This window comes from Zonotrichia albicollis, chromosome Z (assembly GCF_047830755.1).
Source record: "Zonotrichia albicollis isolate bZonAlb1 chromosome Z, bZonAlb1.hap1, whole genome shotgun sequence".
NCBI lineage: Eukaryota > Metazoa > Chordata > Aves > Passeriformes > Passerellidae > Zonotrichia > Zonotrichia albicollis.
Genome location: NC_133860.1, coordinates 21,732,240 through 21,752,302, shown reverse-complemented (window position 1 = coordinate 21,752,302; position 20,063 = coordinate 21,732,240). Strand labels below are relative to the sequence as shown.

The window sequence follows — 20,063 nt, the reverse complement described above, 5'->3', positions numbered from 1 at the left end:
ATAACTTCAGGAAGCCTTTATAACACACATTTAGTCAGACTTAACAACATGTGGCTTGCCACATCTTAGTTCTAAGCTCTTTTGAGGTTGCTCTTTGATCTTTGTCATGCTATGCTCAGTAAATTAACACACTTTGGAGCTCTCTGCCCCTTGGAATCCAGGTGTTTCAACCCATCCAAGATTTAGACAGGAGTGCTCAATTCAAAGTTCTCCAGCAGAAAAGGGCTTTTCTACAGCTGGTGGGAAAGCTGGCCATCCATTAGGAAAAATTAATTCAGCACTCAAGGAAAACATCCTTTACACAGTTTAAAGCATATGGTTCATGAAAAAGGTGCCAGCCCTTGGTGAGGGGGATCATGAAGTTCTGAACAAACTTGGAAGTATTGTTAGCGCTGTTTGTAGAAAAAACAAAAGTCTTCCATGGGTTTGAAAGAGAGATTTGTGAATCTTCACAGACGTGCATTCTGCACTGTTTTATTCTATGCTTTCACAGTTTAGTGCAACCTAAAATAGATTAGCATAATGATTGAGTTACTGAGACTATCAGGATAACAGAAGTAATTTATTGTCAGCTTCTGTGTTAACTTTCTGCGGACATATAATTTCAGCATTCTGATTTTGAAAGAGAAGCACCACATTACTTTTCCCTTTGTAAATGATGTATTGTTAAACAAACACCTAAACTAAACGCCTATTTAAGACAATGCACTCTAAATGCACCTGGAGGCAAGTTCTGTATGCAAAATAATATACATATATATAGGCACATATATATATATATATATATATATATATATATATATATTTATGTACAAGCACCTTATAAAAGTCAAGTCGCTGCAGCACTTCAGTTCTGAAAATGCAAGAGGCTTTGCTAATTGCTAGACACTCCACTCTATTATATAGTGTTTCAAGATCAATATACATCAGAATGTTTTGAAATCTACACTAGGCCAATGCAGTCTAATTCTTAAGCCATGGGCATTTAACATTAAGTTATAAACAAAAACACACTAATAAATTCAATGTAGGTGAAAGCAATATCTTATTTTCCCTCACTAGTTCCTAATACTTTAGGGAAGAATGACTTGACTGCTTGAAAAATGGATTGATTTTTGAAGTCTGGAGCCTTACACCTTCAATAAATGCAAAGACTAGCAAGTATTGCAGCATGATACTAATAGTAGGCAATGAAGCACTGCTAAACCATTTCCTGGTTGATTTTTCATTTGTATTTAAATAAAAATGATTGATCTGACATTGAGGAAGCATCAAATTAAGTGGTTTTAATATTACATCTTTGTCAAATGCAGGTTATTGAATCCAGAACTTGAGAAGCTACTGAAGCAGAAAACAAAAAAGGAGTGTATGCTCACACACGCTAAATTCCTTAAGAAAGTGAAACTAAGAATTTTTTCTCCCTATGTCCATTCGTATCAAATCAGATTTCTAAGAATACATATACTTAGCATTGGTGAAAAAAGCAAACTAGGGCAGGAAGGATCCAGCACAAGGACAATGGAACTGATGTAGAGTCTGGAGCACAAGTCTGATAAGGAGCAGCTGAGGCATCTGGGGATACCTCATTCAGCCTGGAGAAAAGGAGGCTCGGGGGGAACCTTGTCACCCTCTCCAACTCCCTGTAAGGAGGTTGTGGCCAGATGGCGGCCAGTGTCTTCTCCCTGGCAAGTGACAGGACAACAAAAAAGCAGCCTCAAGTGTGCAACAGTGTTTAGATTGTATATAAAGGATAATTTCTTCCCTGAAAGGGCAGTCAGGCATTGGAACATATTGCCCAGGGAAGAGGTGGAATTGTCTTTCTGGGAGCATTCAAAAGGCCTGTGGATATGACATTTGTTCTCTTAGCCACCTGACAACTATGTGGTACATTCTGTCAGCCTAAAGACATGCCCCCTTGTCCTATCTTTACATGACCTCGTGAAAAGTCCCTCTCTAGCTCTCCTGCTTTAGGTAGTGGAAGATGCTATAAGGTCTCCCTGGAGCTTTCTCTTCTCCAGGCAGAACAGCCGCAGCTCTCCCAGCCTGATTTCATAGGAGAGATGCTCCAGCCCCCTGGCCACCTTTGTGGCTGTCCCTTGACAGCTGCAGCAGGTCCATGTCCGTATGCTGGGGGTCCCAGCACTGAATGCTCCAGGTGAGGTCTCATGAGAGCTGAGCACAGGGGAAGAATCACCTCCCTAGACATGCTGACTACTCTTCCAATGTAGCCCAGGACACGTTTGGCTTTCTGGGCAGCAAGCTCACATTGCTGGCTATGACAACCTTCTCATCCACCAACATCCCAAGTCCTTCTTCCTGGAGCTGCTCTTAGTTGGAACATGAGACATGTTAGCTGCCAGTCATCTCCTTACTTTCTACGTGCCTTACCATAATTTTGAGAAGAGCCTGCTCTGTTGCTGGGTGCTGAGGTGACTTAGTGGCCTGTAGTTCCTGTAGTCTTCCTTATTTCTCCTTTTAAAAATAAGATTGATATTTCCCCTTTTCCAGTTATGGGAAGTCCACCTGACCATCACAACTTCTCAAATATAGTGGCTCAGCCTCTTTCTCTGCCAGTTCCCTTAGGACCTGTTGATGCAATTCATCAGAACCCATGGAATTGTGCACCTTCAGTTTCCTTATATGTTTTTGAATCCCATCTTCTCCTACAGTGGGTAGTTCTTCATTTTGCATATCCCTGCCTTTCCCTTCTGTGACTTGGGCAGGGAGGCTGGAGTCATCTGCCAATAAAAACTGAGGCAAATGTATCATGAAGTATCTCAGCTTTCTCCATGTGCCAGGTAATCTCCTCTATTCTTCTGGAGAGGCCCCCACATTTTTCCTAATGATGCACCTATAGAAGCTTTTATTTTTGCCCTTTTGTCCCTGGCTAAGTTTAACATTACCAGTGCTTTATTTTCCCTCGCTGACCCCTGGGTACTCAGACTAGTTCTCCTTATTTCTCCCAGAATACCCATCTTTACTTCCACATTCTGTAGGCTTCCTTTTAGTTTTTGAGTTTCCAGAAACCCCTTGTTCATCCATGCAGGTCTCCTGTGGGTTTGCCCGATTTCTTTTTTCTTGGGATGCATTGCTTGGAAGAGGTAGTCCCTGACTCTTAACTAGTTTCCCTGTGCCCTTCTCCAGGGCTTTATCCATTAATAAAGCAGAACCTGGAAAGACCAAGTCAGCTACCCTGAAGTCCATGGTGGTGAACTTGCTGTGCTCCCTCCTCATTGCCCAAAGCATCTTGTACTCCACCATTTCATGGTCACTGCAGCCCTTGAGCTTCACATTCCCCACCAGCCCTCTCCTTGCTGGTGAGAATAAGGTCCACCGTAGCAGCTCTCCTCACTGGCTCCTCAATGACTTGGAGAAGGAATTATTGACCGAGGCATTCCAGGAACCTCCTGGACTGCCCATGCTCTGCTGTGTTGCTCCTCCAACAGATATTGGGCTGGTTGAAGTCCCCTGTGAGGACCAGGGCTTGTGAACATGAGGAGTCTCTCTTCTCTGTCTGTGGAGGGATTCATCTCCTTGGTCTTCCTGCTCAGGCAGCCTTTGTAATGTCAGGGGTTGCAGAACCCCTTTGTAATGTCACCTGCCCCTGCCCTCCCTTTAATCCTGACCTATACGCCTTTGATTGGCTCCTCATCCATCCCCAGGTGGAGCTGCCTAAATTCCAATAGCACAAGACACTTGTGTGCACAGAGGCATTGCCCCCTCTACTACCACAAGCCGACTGACAGCCCAGAGGGGCTAGAATTCCTTTGTGCTGCCCTTCAGGAGCTTTCTTACTGACCTGCCATCCCTCTCTAGGCCCTGAAAATATCTTGTTGGCCCTAGCATCAAAACAGTAAGAGATGGAAGGAGAAGGACTGAGGTTCCCCTTCCCTCAGCAACTACAGTAGCTCTTAATGTTAATACGCAGTGACTGCAGCAGTCCTCACTGCTCTTCAAAGATGGAATCCAACACTTTGACTTTTTGTCTAGTGGGAGAAATTGAAAATCATGAAGAATCACACTTTGAAGTATGTTCTGTAAGATATTAGATAAAGGTCCAGACATGGGAAACCTTAGCAATGATACAAGCTTCTTGACTCCAGCAAAGATCCACTGAAATTTTTGTGTACTATTACAGTTTTTACTATTGGAAACAGGAAGGGTAGGAAAGGGGATGATATTCTTGGCAAAAGAAAACAGTGGTGCTAACACATACATCCTGACTCCAAGGCATAGGTGTATACATCTCAATGACAGTCATTTATAAAGAAGCACACATAATGGTAGAACATGTTCCTACGATGTGCCTAATTTTCAATGGCAGCCAATGCATCTTAAGTAGTACCTTGAAATACTGGGTAGAAGCAGACACTAGGCATGCACGTTTTCAGACTGAGCAGATTAAATCTGTCAAAATTAGGAGCTAGAAGCTACCAAACAGAGGGCACAACCTGAATGGCCTTCCATGAACCTGCCATTTCAGCTGTGACCCATTCCTGCAGGAACATGAGCTACTTTGCATGAAAGCACCGCGGAACATTCTACTTCTTCATACCTAGGAAAGCTTGACCCAAGCTGGAGCTTGGCAGCGGCTCACAAACGTGCCTGACCGTGCTAGCGGGCAACAGGGATCCCACAGAAGAGCGGACGGGGCTCTGCCGAACAACGCGGATGACGGAGTCGTTCGGTTCCGGAGGTCTCCGCACACCCCACACCCCACACTCCTTCTCTTCCAGTCCCCTGCCGCCGCGAGGCGCGGGCAGAACGGCGGAGTCCCCACCCTGCCCTCCCTCCCTTCCTCTCGCTTCCTCTTGCAGCCTCCTCGCTTTCACGGCGGAGGCTGCCACACACCGACCGCCGACGGGGCGGCGGCGGCAGCAGCGGGGACATCGGTGCGCGGCGCCTCCGAGCGGCCGCGGGGCAGCTCCCGCCGAGCCGAGCCGAGCCAAGCCGAGGCGGGCAGCAGGGCTGCCCCTGCTCGAGCAGGGCGGAGGGGCGGCGGCCGCGGCTCGCCCCGGGTCCCGAAGGCCGGGGCGGTGCGGCCGGCGGGGGCGGAGCCGCGCCCGTGACGCGGCGCTCCGGCGGCGGCGGGGCCGGCAGCGGCGGACGGGCGGGGGCTCTCTCGGCGCGGAGCTTGTGCGCTGCGGCCCCGGGAGCTCCGGCGGCAGCAGACTCCGGCCGGGGAAGGAGGTGCCAGACTCCGGCGTCGTGTGCGGGCAGCGAGGGGGAGCGGAGCGGCTGCTGAGGCGGCCGGAGGAGGAGAAGGAGAAGGAGAAGGAGGAGGAGGAGGAAGGGAGCGGGGAGCAGCGCCGCTCGGTCGGCCCGGCGGTGCAGCTGCCGCCACTTCCCCGCTGAGCGCTCTCCTGTCCGCGAACTCGATCCGCTCCCGGAAACTCTCGGCTCTCCTCTCAGTCGCGCCGGCGGGATCTCGACACGGCTCTCGGTCCCGGCGAGGCGGGCGGGGGGCAACTTCTCGCACTTCTCCGGAGAAAGATTTGGGCCGCTCCGCTCCGGGGGCGGCAGCGCCTGCGGTCCCCGCCGCGGCGGGAGAACTTTCGCCTCCGATCGCGGGGCGGCGAGAGGGGCCCGGGTACGCCGGCCGCGGCGGGTGCAGCGCGGCGGCGCCGGCCCGGCAGCCGCGGAGATGAAGCTGAGCCGGCAGTTCACGGTGTTCGGTAGCGCGGTCTTCTGCGTGGTGATCTTCTCCCTGTACCTGATGCTGGACCGCGGCCACTTCGACCACCCGAAGAGCCCCCGGCGGGAGGGCGCCTTCCCCAAGGTGAGCGGGGCGGCGGCCGGGGCGGAGGTGGAGGGGAGGGCGGTCGTGCCGCCGCTCCGTGCCCTGGCCGTGCCGCTGCCGGGGTGCGGCGGGGACGAGGCGCGGCGGCGGCGGGGCCGGCGGGGCGGGGGCCGAGCGGGGCCGCCTGCGGGCGGCGCTGGCGCTGGTGCCGGCTCGGCGCGGGGCTGCGGCGGGAGCGGACACGGCCACAGCCACAGCCGGGCGCGGGGCTGGCGGGGCTGCCCGGCGGGACGGGACGGGCCGCGGGTGGCGGAGCGGCGTGCGGGGCGTGCGCGGGCAGGACGGGGAGAGCTGGCAGCTCGGGAACTCAGCCGTGTCAACAACAGGTAGACTTAGGGAAATGCTGACTTGGTGGCTGCTTTCCTTTCCGCTGAGCCGTGCTTTGAGCTGTAGCTGGCTGACCCGACTGCTCCTCGTGGTTAAACGACGCAGTACTTCAGTTCTTCACTTTCCTGTGTTCGCTGCGTGGCAGAGAAGTTTAAAAGCTGTGTGTCTTGACTGTGTTCTAATAAGGAATTTTTGCCCGTGAGAAGAAACATGCATTTCAGAGAGGACGTGGTTTGCTGTGCAGAACGGCGCAATACTGCTGGCTATACACAGCTATGTGTTCTTATAAACAAAAAACCCAGCAAAACCCCACTGCACAAAATACAAAGTTACAACCTATAAGTACCTAATAAGTACCTGCACGGTACTTATTTTTATTTTTATTGGAAACAAACCGAAGGAAAATATATTTTACTACTGGACTGAGACTTGAAGTGAATAAAAGAACTCTAAAAACTTAGTTAAAAAGTAACAATTATCCCTCTGTTAGAACCACTCTTGTTTCATTCAATGCAAAAGCATTGAAATTAAAAAAATTGATACAATTTTTTTAATAGTAAAGACAAAAACCTTGACTTAAATGTAAAGGAAGTGAGCAGATCTGTTCTGCCTTTATTCCTTCAAGTTACAGTTCAGGGGTCAGCCTTCAGTTTTTGCAGGAAGGAAGAGAACAAGAGGAAGAGGAGCAAGACAAGGCTGCTACAGTTCAGTGTGTAACTCCAGCAGGAGGGTAATGCCACATGCCTCTCTTGTAGCAGCTAAGTACAAGTGCTGCTTTGGGAATATGGGCAGTATCTTATGTGAGGAAATCACTTTATGTATCATTATTCAGCCAGCTGAGTTTAATACAGGTATGTTTTAAGGTCTAATGTTAGATGTTGGGTTGAAGTACTTGAGTGAACAAGAAAGATTTATTAGACGTGTTTTGTCTTCCATTGTCAGTGTCTTGCAGTTGTCTGTTCCTGTCCTACAGTGTAATCCTGGTCAGAGGTGTAACATGGTGCTACCTCTTGTGACCATGGCCTTGGTACCTTGATCTGTTTTCAGGCCTATTCCTTCTAGGTGATGTAGTCAGCTAGAGACAAGCATTTCTCCTTTCATCCTCCTCCCTCCCTTTGGTCTTCTAGAACAGTCTGTCAGTGTTTACTCTTTTTGGCTTTTCCATGCCTAGATTTCTTTGAAGTTTCTGATTCTCAGTGGAAAAACTTCTGCCTTTCTAGGATCCTTCCTTTGGGTAAAACAGTTACCTTTTCCTTTCTTACTGCTTTGTCTTTTGAGGAAATTACAGATGAAATTCAAATATTTCACTTTGTTACAACTGTGAAACCTCTGACATTTAACAAATGCTTTCCGAGTTTTATAACATCAGTTTGACAAAATACAAAAGATAAAGAGTGAAATAGAAGCCTCTAGAAATATATGAAAGAAACACTTTAATACTACGACCTCAGCTGACAAAAAGTTGTTTGTGTCAGTGCAGTGTTGCCAGAGCTCAAAGTACTCTAAGTGAAACTAGCCACAGATGTAAAACCTTCAGGCTGTTTTTGGTTGAAAAAAACTACGGCAGCAGACTGTTGATTTAAGAATGCATTTTCTTTTCTGATGACAAAGGTCAGAATTTTTAAGCTTGAAAAAAGGAAATAAGATTTTTTTTTCCTTTCAGATGTTATTGGTTTGTTTCACCTCATACCTCTCTGATTTGGCAACGTGCTTTGCTGTTTTTCTGTGCAGCTCTGGTAAAAGCACAGGTCACCTTTCGTGTCCCGGAAGTTGCACATTGATTATTTTGTTCTTTCTGACCTACGTGGCTTACCATTAGCTCAGAGAAGTGGCTACTTCTGGAAGCAGTCCCTTGTTTAGCTTATAAGCATTTGATATCTAGGTATTCTGTTTGAATTCTACCGGAACAAGAGATGGGATTTTTCAGCTGATAGCATTTGTTGAGCTGTATTCACCTAAAGTGCCATGGTAACTAGTGCCAGTAGTAAAATAAGTGATTAGAACTGCTGCTCCATTTTCATTACCACGTTTTTTTTCCAAAGCAACGTGCCTTTTCTTTGTGTGGTCTCAAGGTGGCTTGCATCAGACTCAGTCCTCTTTTAGGCTTTTCAGTGTAGGCCAGTGGAGTCAAGACAGTGTCCTCACAGAAGTTGCTTGCTTGTTTGAGAGTTCAGGACACAAACAAAAATGTCTTGTAGAAATAATTTGTGGGCAAGAGCTTCCAAGATGGATAAATATCCATAGTCAGATGGCTTTATGTTCTCTTTGACCAAGTATTTAAAGGCTTTTCGTTGTGGCACAAAACAGAACCCATTGTCAGGCTTTTGACACAGCAGTAACTTTGTGTCTTTTTTGCTGCTTGTGTTGCAAAAGCTTGCATCAGTAGTCAGTTTCACAGTGGGTTTTTAACGCGCCTATCTATGCTGGGGTGTCATCAAGGCAACTGTAATAGAACTTTAGTTAAAGTGCTTTATATCCTTGTCATCATTGGTGATGCATTTAAATGATAATAGCAGAAGATCTCTGTGTTGCCATAGAATGGAAGCTACTGTTAATTTTGGGAAAAATAAGTACCTATAATATGTGTAGATCAAGGCTTACTGACCTCTCCTCTGTAACTCCTGCAGGTACCTTTCTGGATCCTGCCTGTTTGTCAGGTGTATATTATTCTGGTGGTGATCATATCACAATCTTTATCTGAGCCTGTTCATAGCCATGGGATGCTCCTGTCTCAGGACACATATCAGAATATGATGAGCCCTAGCATCCTGTCTGAAGTCTAGGAACCATGGTACAACATGGTTGTGCAGAGACTAGCTCAAGGTGCAGGGAGGGCCTTAGGTGCATTTTTAGGTTATTATTGTAGCAGTTGTACAGATTATAGTAAAGTTCTTCTAATTTAATATAATGGAAAAAGAGCTGAGTGTATTGTTTTTGTTAGCAATAATACAATATTCTCTTGGAAATCTTGTGTGACTGCAGAGGAAGGAAGTCTTAAAGTGGTGTTTAGACCTATGACATTGCCTGTGCCACATGTGTCATGTATGAGGGATGTGTGGGCTAAACTGATAACTGCTAAGTGAAAGCTACATTCAAATCAAGTCTGAGAAGACATCCATAAGCAGCTTACCTTATAGAACTTGTGTTATTGTGTACAGATGAATAACAAATACTGATAAACCCATATTAAACTGTTCTGGATTTTGGACTCATATAGAAGAATAAAAATAGTATAATGGCTTGTGGACTGTTTATTTTGATTCTAGATCAAAATAAGGGTCTCACCTAAGCATGCATGGCACACACTAAAAGTCCAATTAAGAAAAAAAAAAAAGTTTTGTTTGTAATAGTGTCTTGCATCAGAAATATGTGCTCTTTATGTAGTCTTATGATGAAAGTTAATTTTAGTGAATTTTATAGCTAAGCAAGGGGAAAACAGCATCACGTTGAATCATCTGCTGTCACTACCTGACAGGTACTGCTTTGAACTTGACCTTTCTCCTCTATGCATTTTTTCACATTACTTGGTTTAGCTTTTATGGGACAACATCTCTGCACTGTGTTAAATGTTGCTTCTGGAAATACATTTTTGAAAGTCAAGACTGCAATTATTCTGGAAGGTAAATGGACCAGCACCAAGGAATGCTTCATTTTGTCTTTACTATTTTCTTTGAACTTTTTTAAAAGGCAAAGCAGAAACATACAGGAACTACCAAGCTCACCAATTTCTTTTTACTAAACAACTGTTATTTGAATGAGATCTCCCTTCCACCTCTGTGTATTTTCCCCACCTCTGTCTTTGACCACCATTTTTTGAAGCACACTCTCATCTCATGTGTGTTAACTGCTTTTATGAACTCACCAATTGCTCTGCATCAAAGAGAGGTGATCAAGAGTGTATTTGTTCACAGAGTGTAATTGTTGTTTTGTTTTTGTTATTTTTTTCTTGCTTGCGCATTTTGTGTAAAGTTCTGGCTAAGCAGCAGTCAAGCGGAAGCTATTAGCCTCTTTCAATTACAGTCTTTAAATCTGGTGTGAAATGTTGAGCAAAATGTATTTTACAGAATACATAGTCTACAAAGCAGTAACTCTTAACTATAATTGAGCACATCCTTCTGTTACCTAGAGTTATTGCCTAACTTAACGGTATAAACTAAATAGAGGAGGTATTCTAGTTTGTTCTTACTTAAGCTTTTCTTTGTCTAACCCATAAAGTTTTGACTTGTTTGAATGAAAATAACCATTATTAAAGTTCCTTCTCTTAATGGCAAATAAGTTGTGCTTCACTTTTGTACTGCTAGACATTTAAATAAAGATTCAGCATAGTATGGAGGAGAATCAACAGATTCTCATCAGCAGATGAACACAAAATACATCAGTGACAGTAGTAGTGAATATTTTTCGGTTTAATTGACTTTAAACTGATTATATCTGCATTTCTTTTTCCTTGCCTTCAGGTCTCTGATGACGGTGTCAAAACTAGTCCTTAGCAGCATGCCTTATATTTGTCTCTGTAAATGCTATGAAACATAAGTCTAGTGTAATTGTGCATTAAGCATTCTTGTTATTGCTATCTCTGGTGATAAAGCAAAATGTGAAAGTCTATCAACTTCTTAAAACCTATTTGTCAGGCTGTTGCGTCTTTGAATCAGAATTTTATCATTCTCTGAAGAGAACAGACTTTTGTAGTTATTTAATTCAGAAGATTTCCAGTGCCTCTGTAAAGTGAGCTTTCTTAGAATAGTACTTTAAGGGTAGGAAATCACTAACAAGGTCTCTTGTGTTCTTTTCATTGTCACAAATGCGAATAAGCCCTCTGCGCGGATCAGCAAAGCCTTCAAACCTTGATTTGTCCTTTAACCGATATATTGTATGCTTGTTTTTGTTCTGGATCCTGCTTTGCAAAGAAAATACATGCAGAAACAGCGTACTCAAATATCAAGCTTTGATCGTACATTGGGTTACATTTTAAACTTTTACCTGCTTGTTTTTTCTGTGCAGGAGGTGAATGTTTAATTGTATATTTAGTATGTTCTGTTCACTGTACAGTGCTCTGGTAGTGAACAAAGAATGCCTCCTGGTGTTACCATCTTGATAAGCTGGCATCTCATCAGAGTTTGTATCAAGGTTTTGGCAAAGATAGCTCATGATTTCTAGAGATGTACCTGGATATAGTCACTGGCAAGAGTGGTGCAGAAGACTGTTATGATGACTGCCATTCACTGCAGCCAGAAAATGAGACTTTGCTTCCTCACTGCTTAATGTAGTGAATGTGTATAGGCAATGACCTCAAATTACACGTCCTTTGGAGAGCTCTGTCCTTTGTGGTGCTCCACTTTCTTCACCACAGTTCTTTGGTACACCAGAGCATCTAATGCAGGACACTGGCAGCTCCTTTGTGGTCTCCTTTTTCTTCATGTGGGTGAGAAAGGGATCGGGTTCTGGCTTGTTTTGAACCCAGCACTCAGTGGTTGCTGGCTGAGTCTGGATGCAAATAACCAAATTCCAGCTGACATAACATCAGAAGTCTCTAATCTGGATTTCTCCTCTGCCTGCCTGTTTCTATGAGACCTCATCTGTGGCCCTGTCATACTCCCTCTTCAGTTATTTGAGCAAGATGTCTTTTTCCTGATGAGGTGATCACTAGTGGTCTGTTGGCCTGCATTTAGAGAAGGAGTGTGCATTCACTCAGGAAATGCAAATTTCAACTACCATCTTTTCTGCAGTGTACAGTGTTTAGATAGGAGAAACTGAACCCTCTCTACTTCCTCGTAATGAAGCATGTTGGACTGTCATCATGTTACTGGGCTTCCCTCCATGTGTTGGGTGTCACTGTGCTCCTTTCTGGAGAGTCCTTGCCGCAAATCAGACTGGTGTCAGGAGCAAACAGAGAAGGACAAGCAGAGGGCAGTGGGAAAGCAGACTGCCCTGGAGTATTTGGGGCATGAAAACTGCTGAAGGGTTCAGAGTGGCTGAAGCATAAGGATCTGTTTATGTAGCTGATTCATGTGGTGATAGTGGCAGGTTTCTCAGGGCAGCTAACAGGTGTGGACACAGGTGTTCCAAATGGGAGGAAGGTGTGTGGATCTGTGGTGCCTTCACATGAGAAAATTCTCTTGGTTAAGTCCAACCCTGCGTAATCATGGGGTGGTGAACAGGTGTGCTGCTCATGTGATGCCATTCTCCTACCGGAGCAGCTGTACCTACTTTTGGTAGATTTATTGGCACTTTGCACTTCTTGTAGAAGAGCTTCCTATGCTGTGAAGTAACAGAAGGACTGGCTTTATTGTTTTTCAAAAAATCTTTATTTACACATTCAATAATGTAGATTAACAGAGCGTCCTTTAGTGTTCATTTGTACTGGGATATACTTCATGTATCTCCAAGTTTTGGTGCAGTTAGGCATTTCTCAAAGCCTTGGATCAAGGTTCCTTCTTTTCTGAGAAGACTTGATGCTGTGAAGTCAGGGATAGTTCTGCTGACATTTATGACTTGTGTACCTACTAAAGTTTTGCTATTCAATATCTACAAAGCCATATAGAACCCAACATTTCAGACAGAATTGGTGCATCTCTGCTCAGATTAAAAAAATGTTAAAAAATCTCTCTGCTAACCCTACAATGTGTGGGAAAATTGAAGTTTTAATTTAAAAGAATACTGTTGGAGTATGGTTTTAGTAACGGCAAGGATCTCTGTTTTGTCTTTTAATTAGTGTCCCCTGTAACATGCTTCTAATCTGTTTTTCTGGTAAGACAAGGTCTGTTACTAGCAATTAATAAGATAAAACAGCTTTAGAGTAAGTTCAGTTTGGTACTGTTTGGCCTTGATACTTGAAGTTCACTGCCTTCCTTTAAAAATGTTGAAACTTGTTGTAGTGCGTTTTTATACTTTGTAATACTTTGAAGTAGTTTTGTTTTGTATGCCCGTATTTTTCCCAAATGGCTTATCCCAGACTGTACCCCCCTCCCTTTACCCCCAAGCCTTGCCCCATACGCTGTCCTAAATGTCTATCCCCAGCACCCATCCCTTAGGGTCACTTACTGGTTGGTAAAATGTTATCTACTTTCGGTTTCCACCTCCCTTTAAATGCAACCTTGGCACATCTCCCGGGACTCTTGCCAGGAGGACCCTGAGGTGCAGGAGCTCTTTTGGAACTCCTAAATAAAACCTTGGATTAACCCCTGCTAAGAGTTAGCCCTTTACCGATGTCTCTGGTGTCTCTCCTGCTGCAAAGGCGACCAGCCTGGGTGCCCTTGGTCCCCTCGGGGCACAGAGAGTGTCTCCCTGCTGTCGGCCGTGTCGGGGGCTGTACCCCCGGTGTCTGGGACTCGGGACTGGCTGAGGGTCCCTGAGAGGCTCCCAGAGGGACAGAGACAGCTTGGCGCCCAGCCGAGGGCACATTTAATAGGAGGTGGAAACCGAAAGTAGATAACATTTTACCAACCAATAAGTGACCCTAAGGGATGGGTGCTGGGGATAAACATTTAGGGCAGCGTATGGGGCAAGGCTTGCGGGGCTGACCCCTGGCCTCTGGCAAATCATTCGGCATCCTGGACTGAAACTTCTAGATGGAGGGATGGGATGCTGAGTGATGGACAGAGAGCCAGGGTGCGGATTTGGGGATGGTCTCATCCCGGGAGAGGGGTAACACAGGTAAAGGGAGTGGGGGTACAGTCTGGGACAAACCATTTGGGAAAAATATGGGGATACAAAACAAAACTACTTCAAAGTGTTACAAAGTATAAAAATGCATTACAACAGAAACTGAATTTATTTTCGTCTGTTAAATTAATTGTTTTGAAGAGTTTGCGGTGTTTTTCACATTCAGCTCATATTTTAAAATAATTTTACTATTGAACAGGCACTATCTATTTAAAATTAATAAGAAAAGGTGAATGTGCAGTGAAAATAGACCTAGCTTTTACATAATTGGGATCCATGTGAAATTTTCATATTAAGAATGGATTCCTGACGTAAACTATTTTCATGCTGAATGGAGGCTGGGATCCATTTCTAGTCTGAGATGCTATTGTTTCTTAAAGTTAATTCTCATGGATCTGAAATTTCACAACAAAAAGCAAAACCATTTTGATGATCTCAAAAATTTGATTTCCTGCAGTTTGAACTTGGGTATTATATGACGTCTTGGTTACATGTTGTTAACTGTAGCTTTTTTGTGCTTTGTGCTTTGCATTCAAGCTGAGTTGGCACATGGCATGATTAAAAGCTTTAGAAGAGAGGCATGGTGTATTGCACACAGTCTCCAGAAAAGAAAGCAGACTTTTCTATATTAATGTCCTCTGTTAGGTTGCATAATGGGATATCTTAGTAAGGATTTCTTTCTGGAAATAACAGAAGATCTACCTCCAAAGTTAAAGTAACATATTTTAACAGACTTCTGGAAATAAGTGTCCTAGGTAGGCTGAAACCTTGCAGCTTACAAATTATTGCTGGGTGTTTGTAGCAACATATGAAGTTGTTGATGTTTGAAGGTCATCTGGTAACAAATTGCTATTTGTAGACAGAGAACTTGGTTTACAAAGAAAAATATTTTGTCACATAAAAACCAGTAAACTGATAGAATTGTTATAGATTTTTCAAGATTTAACGTATCATAAGTTAAATGAAAGGTATGTCTTAAAGACGTCAAATATGACATGACCTCCAAATTTGGAGGAAGTTTATATCTGTCTTCTGGAGACTGGCAGTATATGCTGGTGGAAGGATCAATCAAACTCTTATTTTATGAGGTTTTTATTTGTTTGTTTTCCACTGTGTCTGTTGCTTTCCTGGAGAGCATATAATTGGCTAGATGACATAAACCAGATGGGTGGTGTTTTATCTGATCAATTAGTTCACAGGCTATTGCTAGGTGCTTCCACTTTTGGTGTAAGAAAGTGTAAAATACTTCTACAGCACACATGAATGAGAATAAAAAATTTAAACAGTTGTCTGATTTTACAGTTGTAGAGACAGTGTTGATAGTGATGGGATAGGTGTGAGCAGTACTTTAGCTGCTTGCACACTTGATAACTCTGAACTGTAGTTGTATGCAGTGAAGCTGGGAATGATTTGTATGGGTGGCAGCTGTGCTGTAGCTTCCTAGGAATCTAAATATCAGAGCCTCTGTTGGGCAGCCTGTGAAGCCCCTATCAAGTATTGTTTTATAGATGTTATTTTTAGATTGAGTGGCATAATAGGCTATTAGGCTTCATGTAGAGAAACCCTTCTTACTTTCAAAATATTACAGATATTGCAAGGGAAAACACTAATTTTACATAGAAATGTGTACACAGTATCTTTAACAGCATTTGGAAGATTTTAGTCTGGTTGTTTCTTTTGTGCCACCAGGTGGCATGGGACTACAGTTTGTTTATTCTAATTTCTTCTCTTTCCAGTATTCCATCATCTGCATATTGATTTCTTTTTGTTTTCAGTTCATTGGTTTTATCATTTTCTTGAATTTATCTTTAAACTGTTGGGATTCTAGGATGTCGCTCCTACATCTCATTTAGCTTAATTTGGTTTTGTCATCAAAATATCTCTTTGTCTTTTTTAGAAACAGTAGCTGTCTGCCTGTGTTGCATTTTAAAACCTGTTACTGTTTTCAGGATGTATCAATCTAAGAAACAGAGACAAGCCATGGATTGGCCCTTTATGCAGCCCATAAAATGCAGAGACAAACTAATGGCATTAAAGAAATACTAAAACTTATTGTCTGAAAGTTATTAAGAATGTCCATAAAGGTAGAATTGTAGTTATGACAGTTAAGAATCTGAAATCATGGTTGGTAACTCTTGCTGAGGGTTTGGTTTTCTTTTTTTATTTTTTTAATTCCTGAAGACTTTGCAAAGCCAAGGGAGCTTGAAAGAATGTACGCATAAATTTAGAAAGGAGACCTAATCCTTGTAAGCTACCGTTGCTGCAAAGAAAAAGGCAAATATTTTAATTATATTACTGTTGAAAGGGAAAAAGGTGTCATGTAAAGATGTTGTTTCTAATATTAAATTACAATCCTATGGAAATAAGGCAGTGGTGCTGGGAAAAAGTCATTAAAACCATAAGTCACAGAGTAACTGTCTACTGAGTCAATAGTATTTGTCTTGAATGTAATGGTAAAATGTAGATACCTGAAACTGAAGCAGGTTTTGCTGCTATGACAGCTGCTTGCAAAAATATCTAATAGTGTTTTATGTTTTCAGATCTGAATTCAACTTTAATAATAGAGAGTGACTGGTTTTTTTTGTTCTCTTGTCACTTCTTGTTACATTAAAGTTATTCTGAGGAAATAAAGAAATTACTGTTAACGATGATAGATATCCCTAAGGTCATATTGAGTAATCTGGCCTTTTTGATTCTGTAAAAGCTAGCACATTCATGTCTGATAAAAAGCATCCCTCAAATAATTTGTAAGGAGTGGCTAGTGCATGAGAGAGGGCAGTTTTAGGGTGTCTTGGCTGGCTGTGTTTCCTCCTGCATCCCAACAATGTAGTGATTAGATAGCATTAATTCGCTTTGTGGGATCTGTCTCTTCCAAGTTGCACTGGAAGATGCATTGACTTCTTTCAATTTATGCTGATGTTGTTCTGCAGCCTTCCTCTTGTGGAGCTCTCTAGAATATCTCTAAAATCCTGTTGTTTGGCAACTGGAGATGACCTTCTGGCTGAAAATGCCATTAGCTTGATATCTCTTTTACAGGATTTTCTTGATGACTGTAATGGTCCAATTATACAGACTATTCCTGTGATCAGGCTGTTAAGGGATCTCCTACATCCATGAAGTTCTTTTGTTAATTTCTCTCCAACTTCTGCTGAAAATCAGAAAAATGGTATTTATATTTTACTTGTATGGGAATAAACCTAAAATATTTACAATATCCTCTTAATCCCATCACGATGTGACTGACTTGTAAAAAATTGCTTTCTATTTGATGTTCTGATAAATGTAAAGATCAGATTTTTTGAAACGAAAGATGTGAAAAAAGTTGAATTGGGTGTAATTGCTGCTTGACAGTGTGAGACTTTAAAGAGTATTATCTTCATATTACTGATTATATCTTGTGCAGGGAAGTCAAGTTTGCAGAGGAAAAATGTATCTTTTGCTGTTTTTTCTTGGGCTGAAAAGAGAAAGTTCCATGTGTTGCATCAATTCCTTATTAGTTTGCCTTTATGTAAAATATAAAGTAAAGATATATTTGAATTTTCTGTGAAATCACACACTATTATGAATTTTTTGTTTTTGTTGTTGTTGGGGTTTTTTTGGGCTTGTCAAGAGTTTTTCTGAGAAATAATTAACTTTACTTTTTATTTCTCTCCCCTAGGGCCAGCTTTCAATACTGCAAGAAAAAATAGATCATTTAGAACGCCTGTTGGCAGAAAATAATGAAATTATTTCAAACATACGCGATTCCGTGATCAATCTGAGTGAATCAGTAAAGGATGGGCAAAAAAATCCAGAGGCTGTAAACATCGGTCAAGGATCTGTTTCTGAGCTGTTCCCTTCTGCTTCAGCTTTGCTTGCAGTTGATTCTGAGGATTGCTTGTTTGCTTCAAAAAGTGGAAGTCACACTTCAGATGTACAGGTAAGCAGTATGTCTTTCTGATTCTGCTGGAGTTTTAGTTGCCACTATATGTTTAAATCTAAAAATGTCAAGTTGCTGGTAAAATCCCGGTACTAAGACATAATAGAATTGTTGAAGTGACTGCTGTATTTAACAGATGTTATGAAACATACATACATACAACTTCCTTTATATATTTTTTAAAAGTTCTCTGGAAATTGAGTAATGATTATGAAGAGCCAACATTTGAGAAAGCTTAAAAAGTTTTTTGTAAAAAATAAAACACCTCACAGTGATTACTGTCCCACCAATTCTTTGGAAACAATTTATTTGAGTGTTTCTTTGAGTTTCCCCAAACTCTTCTAAAACTGATGAAAAATAAACTGGAAATAGTGGATTGGCGTGGTTTAACTAGATTTTACTTTTAGGGATGTATGTGTAGATGAAACTTGATGGGTAGGTAAAGAATGTGCAAGAATTAGTCATTTCAAAAAAAAAATCAAAATTTCATGAAGAGTCCTGTCTTCCCTTTTGAATGTCATTTCTGTATTTCAGCATTCCTGTGTGTCTTCAGTTTGTATAGGCACTTTGATCAGAAAGGAGGAACATATACCATGTTGGCTGCTTGGCATAAACTGTGGAGGTTGAAGTTTTTAAAGTCAAACACTTCAAGTTGAATTTATTTTGCTTTCTGGTGATGCTTTTGAGTTCATGGACTCTTATATATTCAGTTTTAATGGAGTGATTCAGGAGCACTGAGAATACTCTGTGAAGTTTGTGATCTGTACTGTTTTTGTGAGTCTTGTGGGAGTACTATAAATATTCATAGTACTCTAAAGCAAAGATTAAATTTTGAAATCCAGCTTTCTCGTTTTAGAATTTGAAGTATTTCTCTTGCAGGAGAATGACAGTGGACTTCAGACAAATAAATGCACTTATTAGAACAATTGCAACCTCTGATGTATCATGCTTAATACTTTTAAACTCTTCAGGGATAGGCACTACCTTAATGTCTTTTATAGAGAAAGTAGGCTTTTTAAAGGCAGTATGTGAACACCTCTTTTGGTGTCTGATATGCATTAAGACTTCTGTGCAGGGAAGTGAAACATCTGGAGCTGTGGTTACAGGCTTTCAAGTTAGTGGATTATTAACAGGTACATTGTACAATCTGTTGCTATGTTAGGTGATGTACTTTGTTATGTGCATTAAAAATAAGTTCTAGTAAATGAATTTTGAGATAAAACATGTTATCTTAAATTCTTGGGTATGATAACCTGTTATGAAGGGAAGGTAAAATATGTTTTCTAAAACTGCTTTTTGTATTTTGTTTCACACATGGGGAATACAAGAATATACACCTGCTATCACCCAACTACCTAGTACCTACCTAATGGGGATCTGTTGTAGTTATACGTCTTTTGGATAATTTTCTTTGTTTTTATGTATATTCACATGTAGATAAGAAGCAAACACCCTGTTCCCCTACTCACACTTTCCTTTCTTCCTTGTGCAGGGAGGAGGGCTTTGATGTTCTCTGTGTCATTGCATTGCACCCTCTGCTCAGCAGGTTATTCACTGCCATCATTAAGTCACTTTAATAGTGCTTCTGTACACAGTTAGTTTCTCACCCTGTGAGTCTGAACTGCATTTCAGTTATGGAATCTAGACTTGTGTTTGACTTTAAAAGACCTTGACTTTAGCAGAATTTCTCTAGCACCTTGTTAACAAGCTGATCTAAATCACTGATCTAAATAGTAAAACTAAAAACAGTTTTACTATTTAATGCTTTACCAACCCTGATGTATTCTGCATGCTCAGTTAATTTATTTGAGACATTTTCAATAATTATTTTGAGCACTTTTTGAAAGAAATATGTGTTAATTTCTGCTGTTTGTAAACATTAACTTAAACCCACAGATTTTTACATTACTTCTCCCATATTTGTCTCTCAGGTGGGTATATGAGAGACTAGAAAGTAGTAAGAGCTAATATAGGTGAGATTAAGGGTTTGGATTTAAAAAAAAAACTTTACAGAATGAAGACAAAAGAATTTTCACTGAATAAATCATGGAAGTTGATTATAGTCTCCCATAATGGAGACACCATTGTAAAAAAATATTCAAATATGGATTAAAAAACCTTGTGATGATACATTGAGAAATATTGCTAGATTTGTTACTCAAAGATATGTGATTTCATAAATCAGAAAAACCAAGTTTTTAACAACATGAGACCAAAGAATTCTCATATGGGACAGCTGAAGGATGTTTTTTTCATGGAGGAATTGTAAATCAAGAAATTGTTTACTTCTACTTGTGCTGTTTGTAAGTTGTTAGAAAACTGTAACAGAACTGGAAACGGAAAATAAAGGTGACT

At 41.9% G+C, this 20,063-nt stretch overlaps 1 protein-coding gene across 1 annotated transcript in view; it reads left to right on the top strand.

The window, feature by feature from the left end:
* Window positions 1–5,107: 5,107 nt before the first annotated feature.
* The window catches only part of MAN2A1 (mannosidase alpha class 2A member 1), a 107,729-nt gene continuing 92,773 nt past the window's right edge, over window positions 5,108–20,063 (top strand). The window contains exons 1-2 of the mRNA XM_074533687.1: window positions 5,108–5,779; window positions 17,448–17,708. Of these exons, the coding sequence (XP_074389788.1) occupies window positions 5,645–5,779; window positions 17,448–17,708 (396 nt within the window). The 5' untranslated portion in view covers window positions 5,108–5,644. The remainder of the gene's footprint in view (window positions 5,780–17,447; window positions 17,709–20,063) is intronic.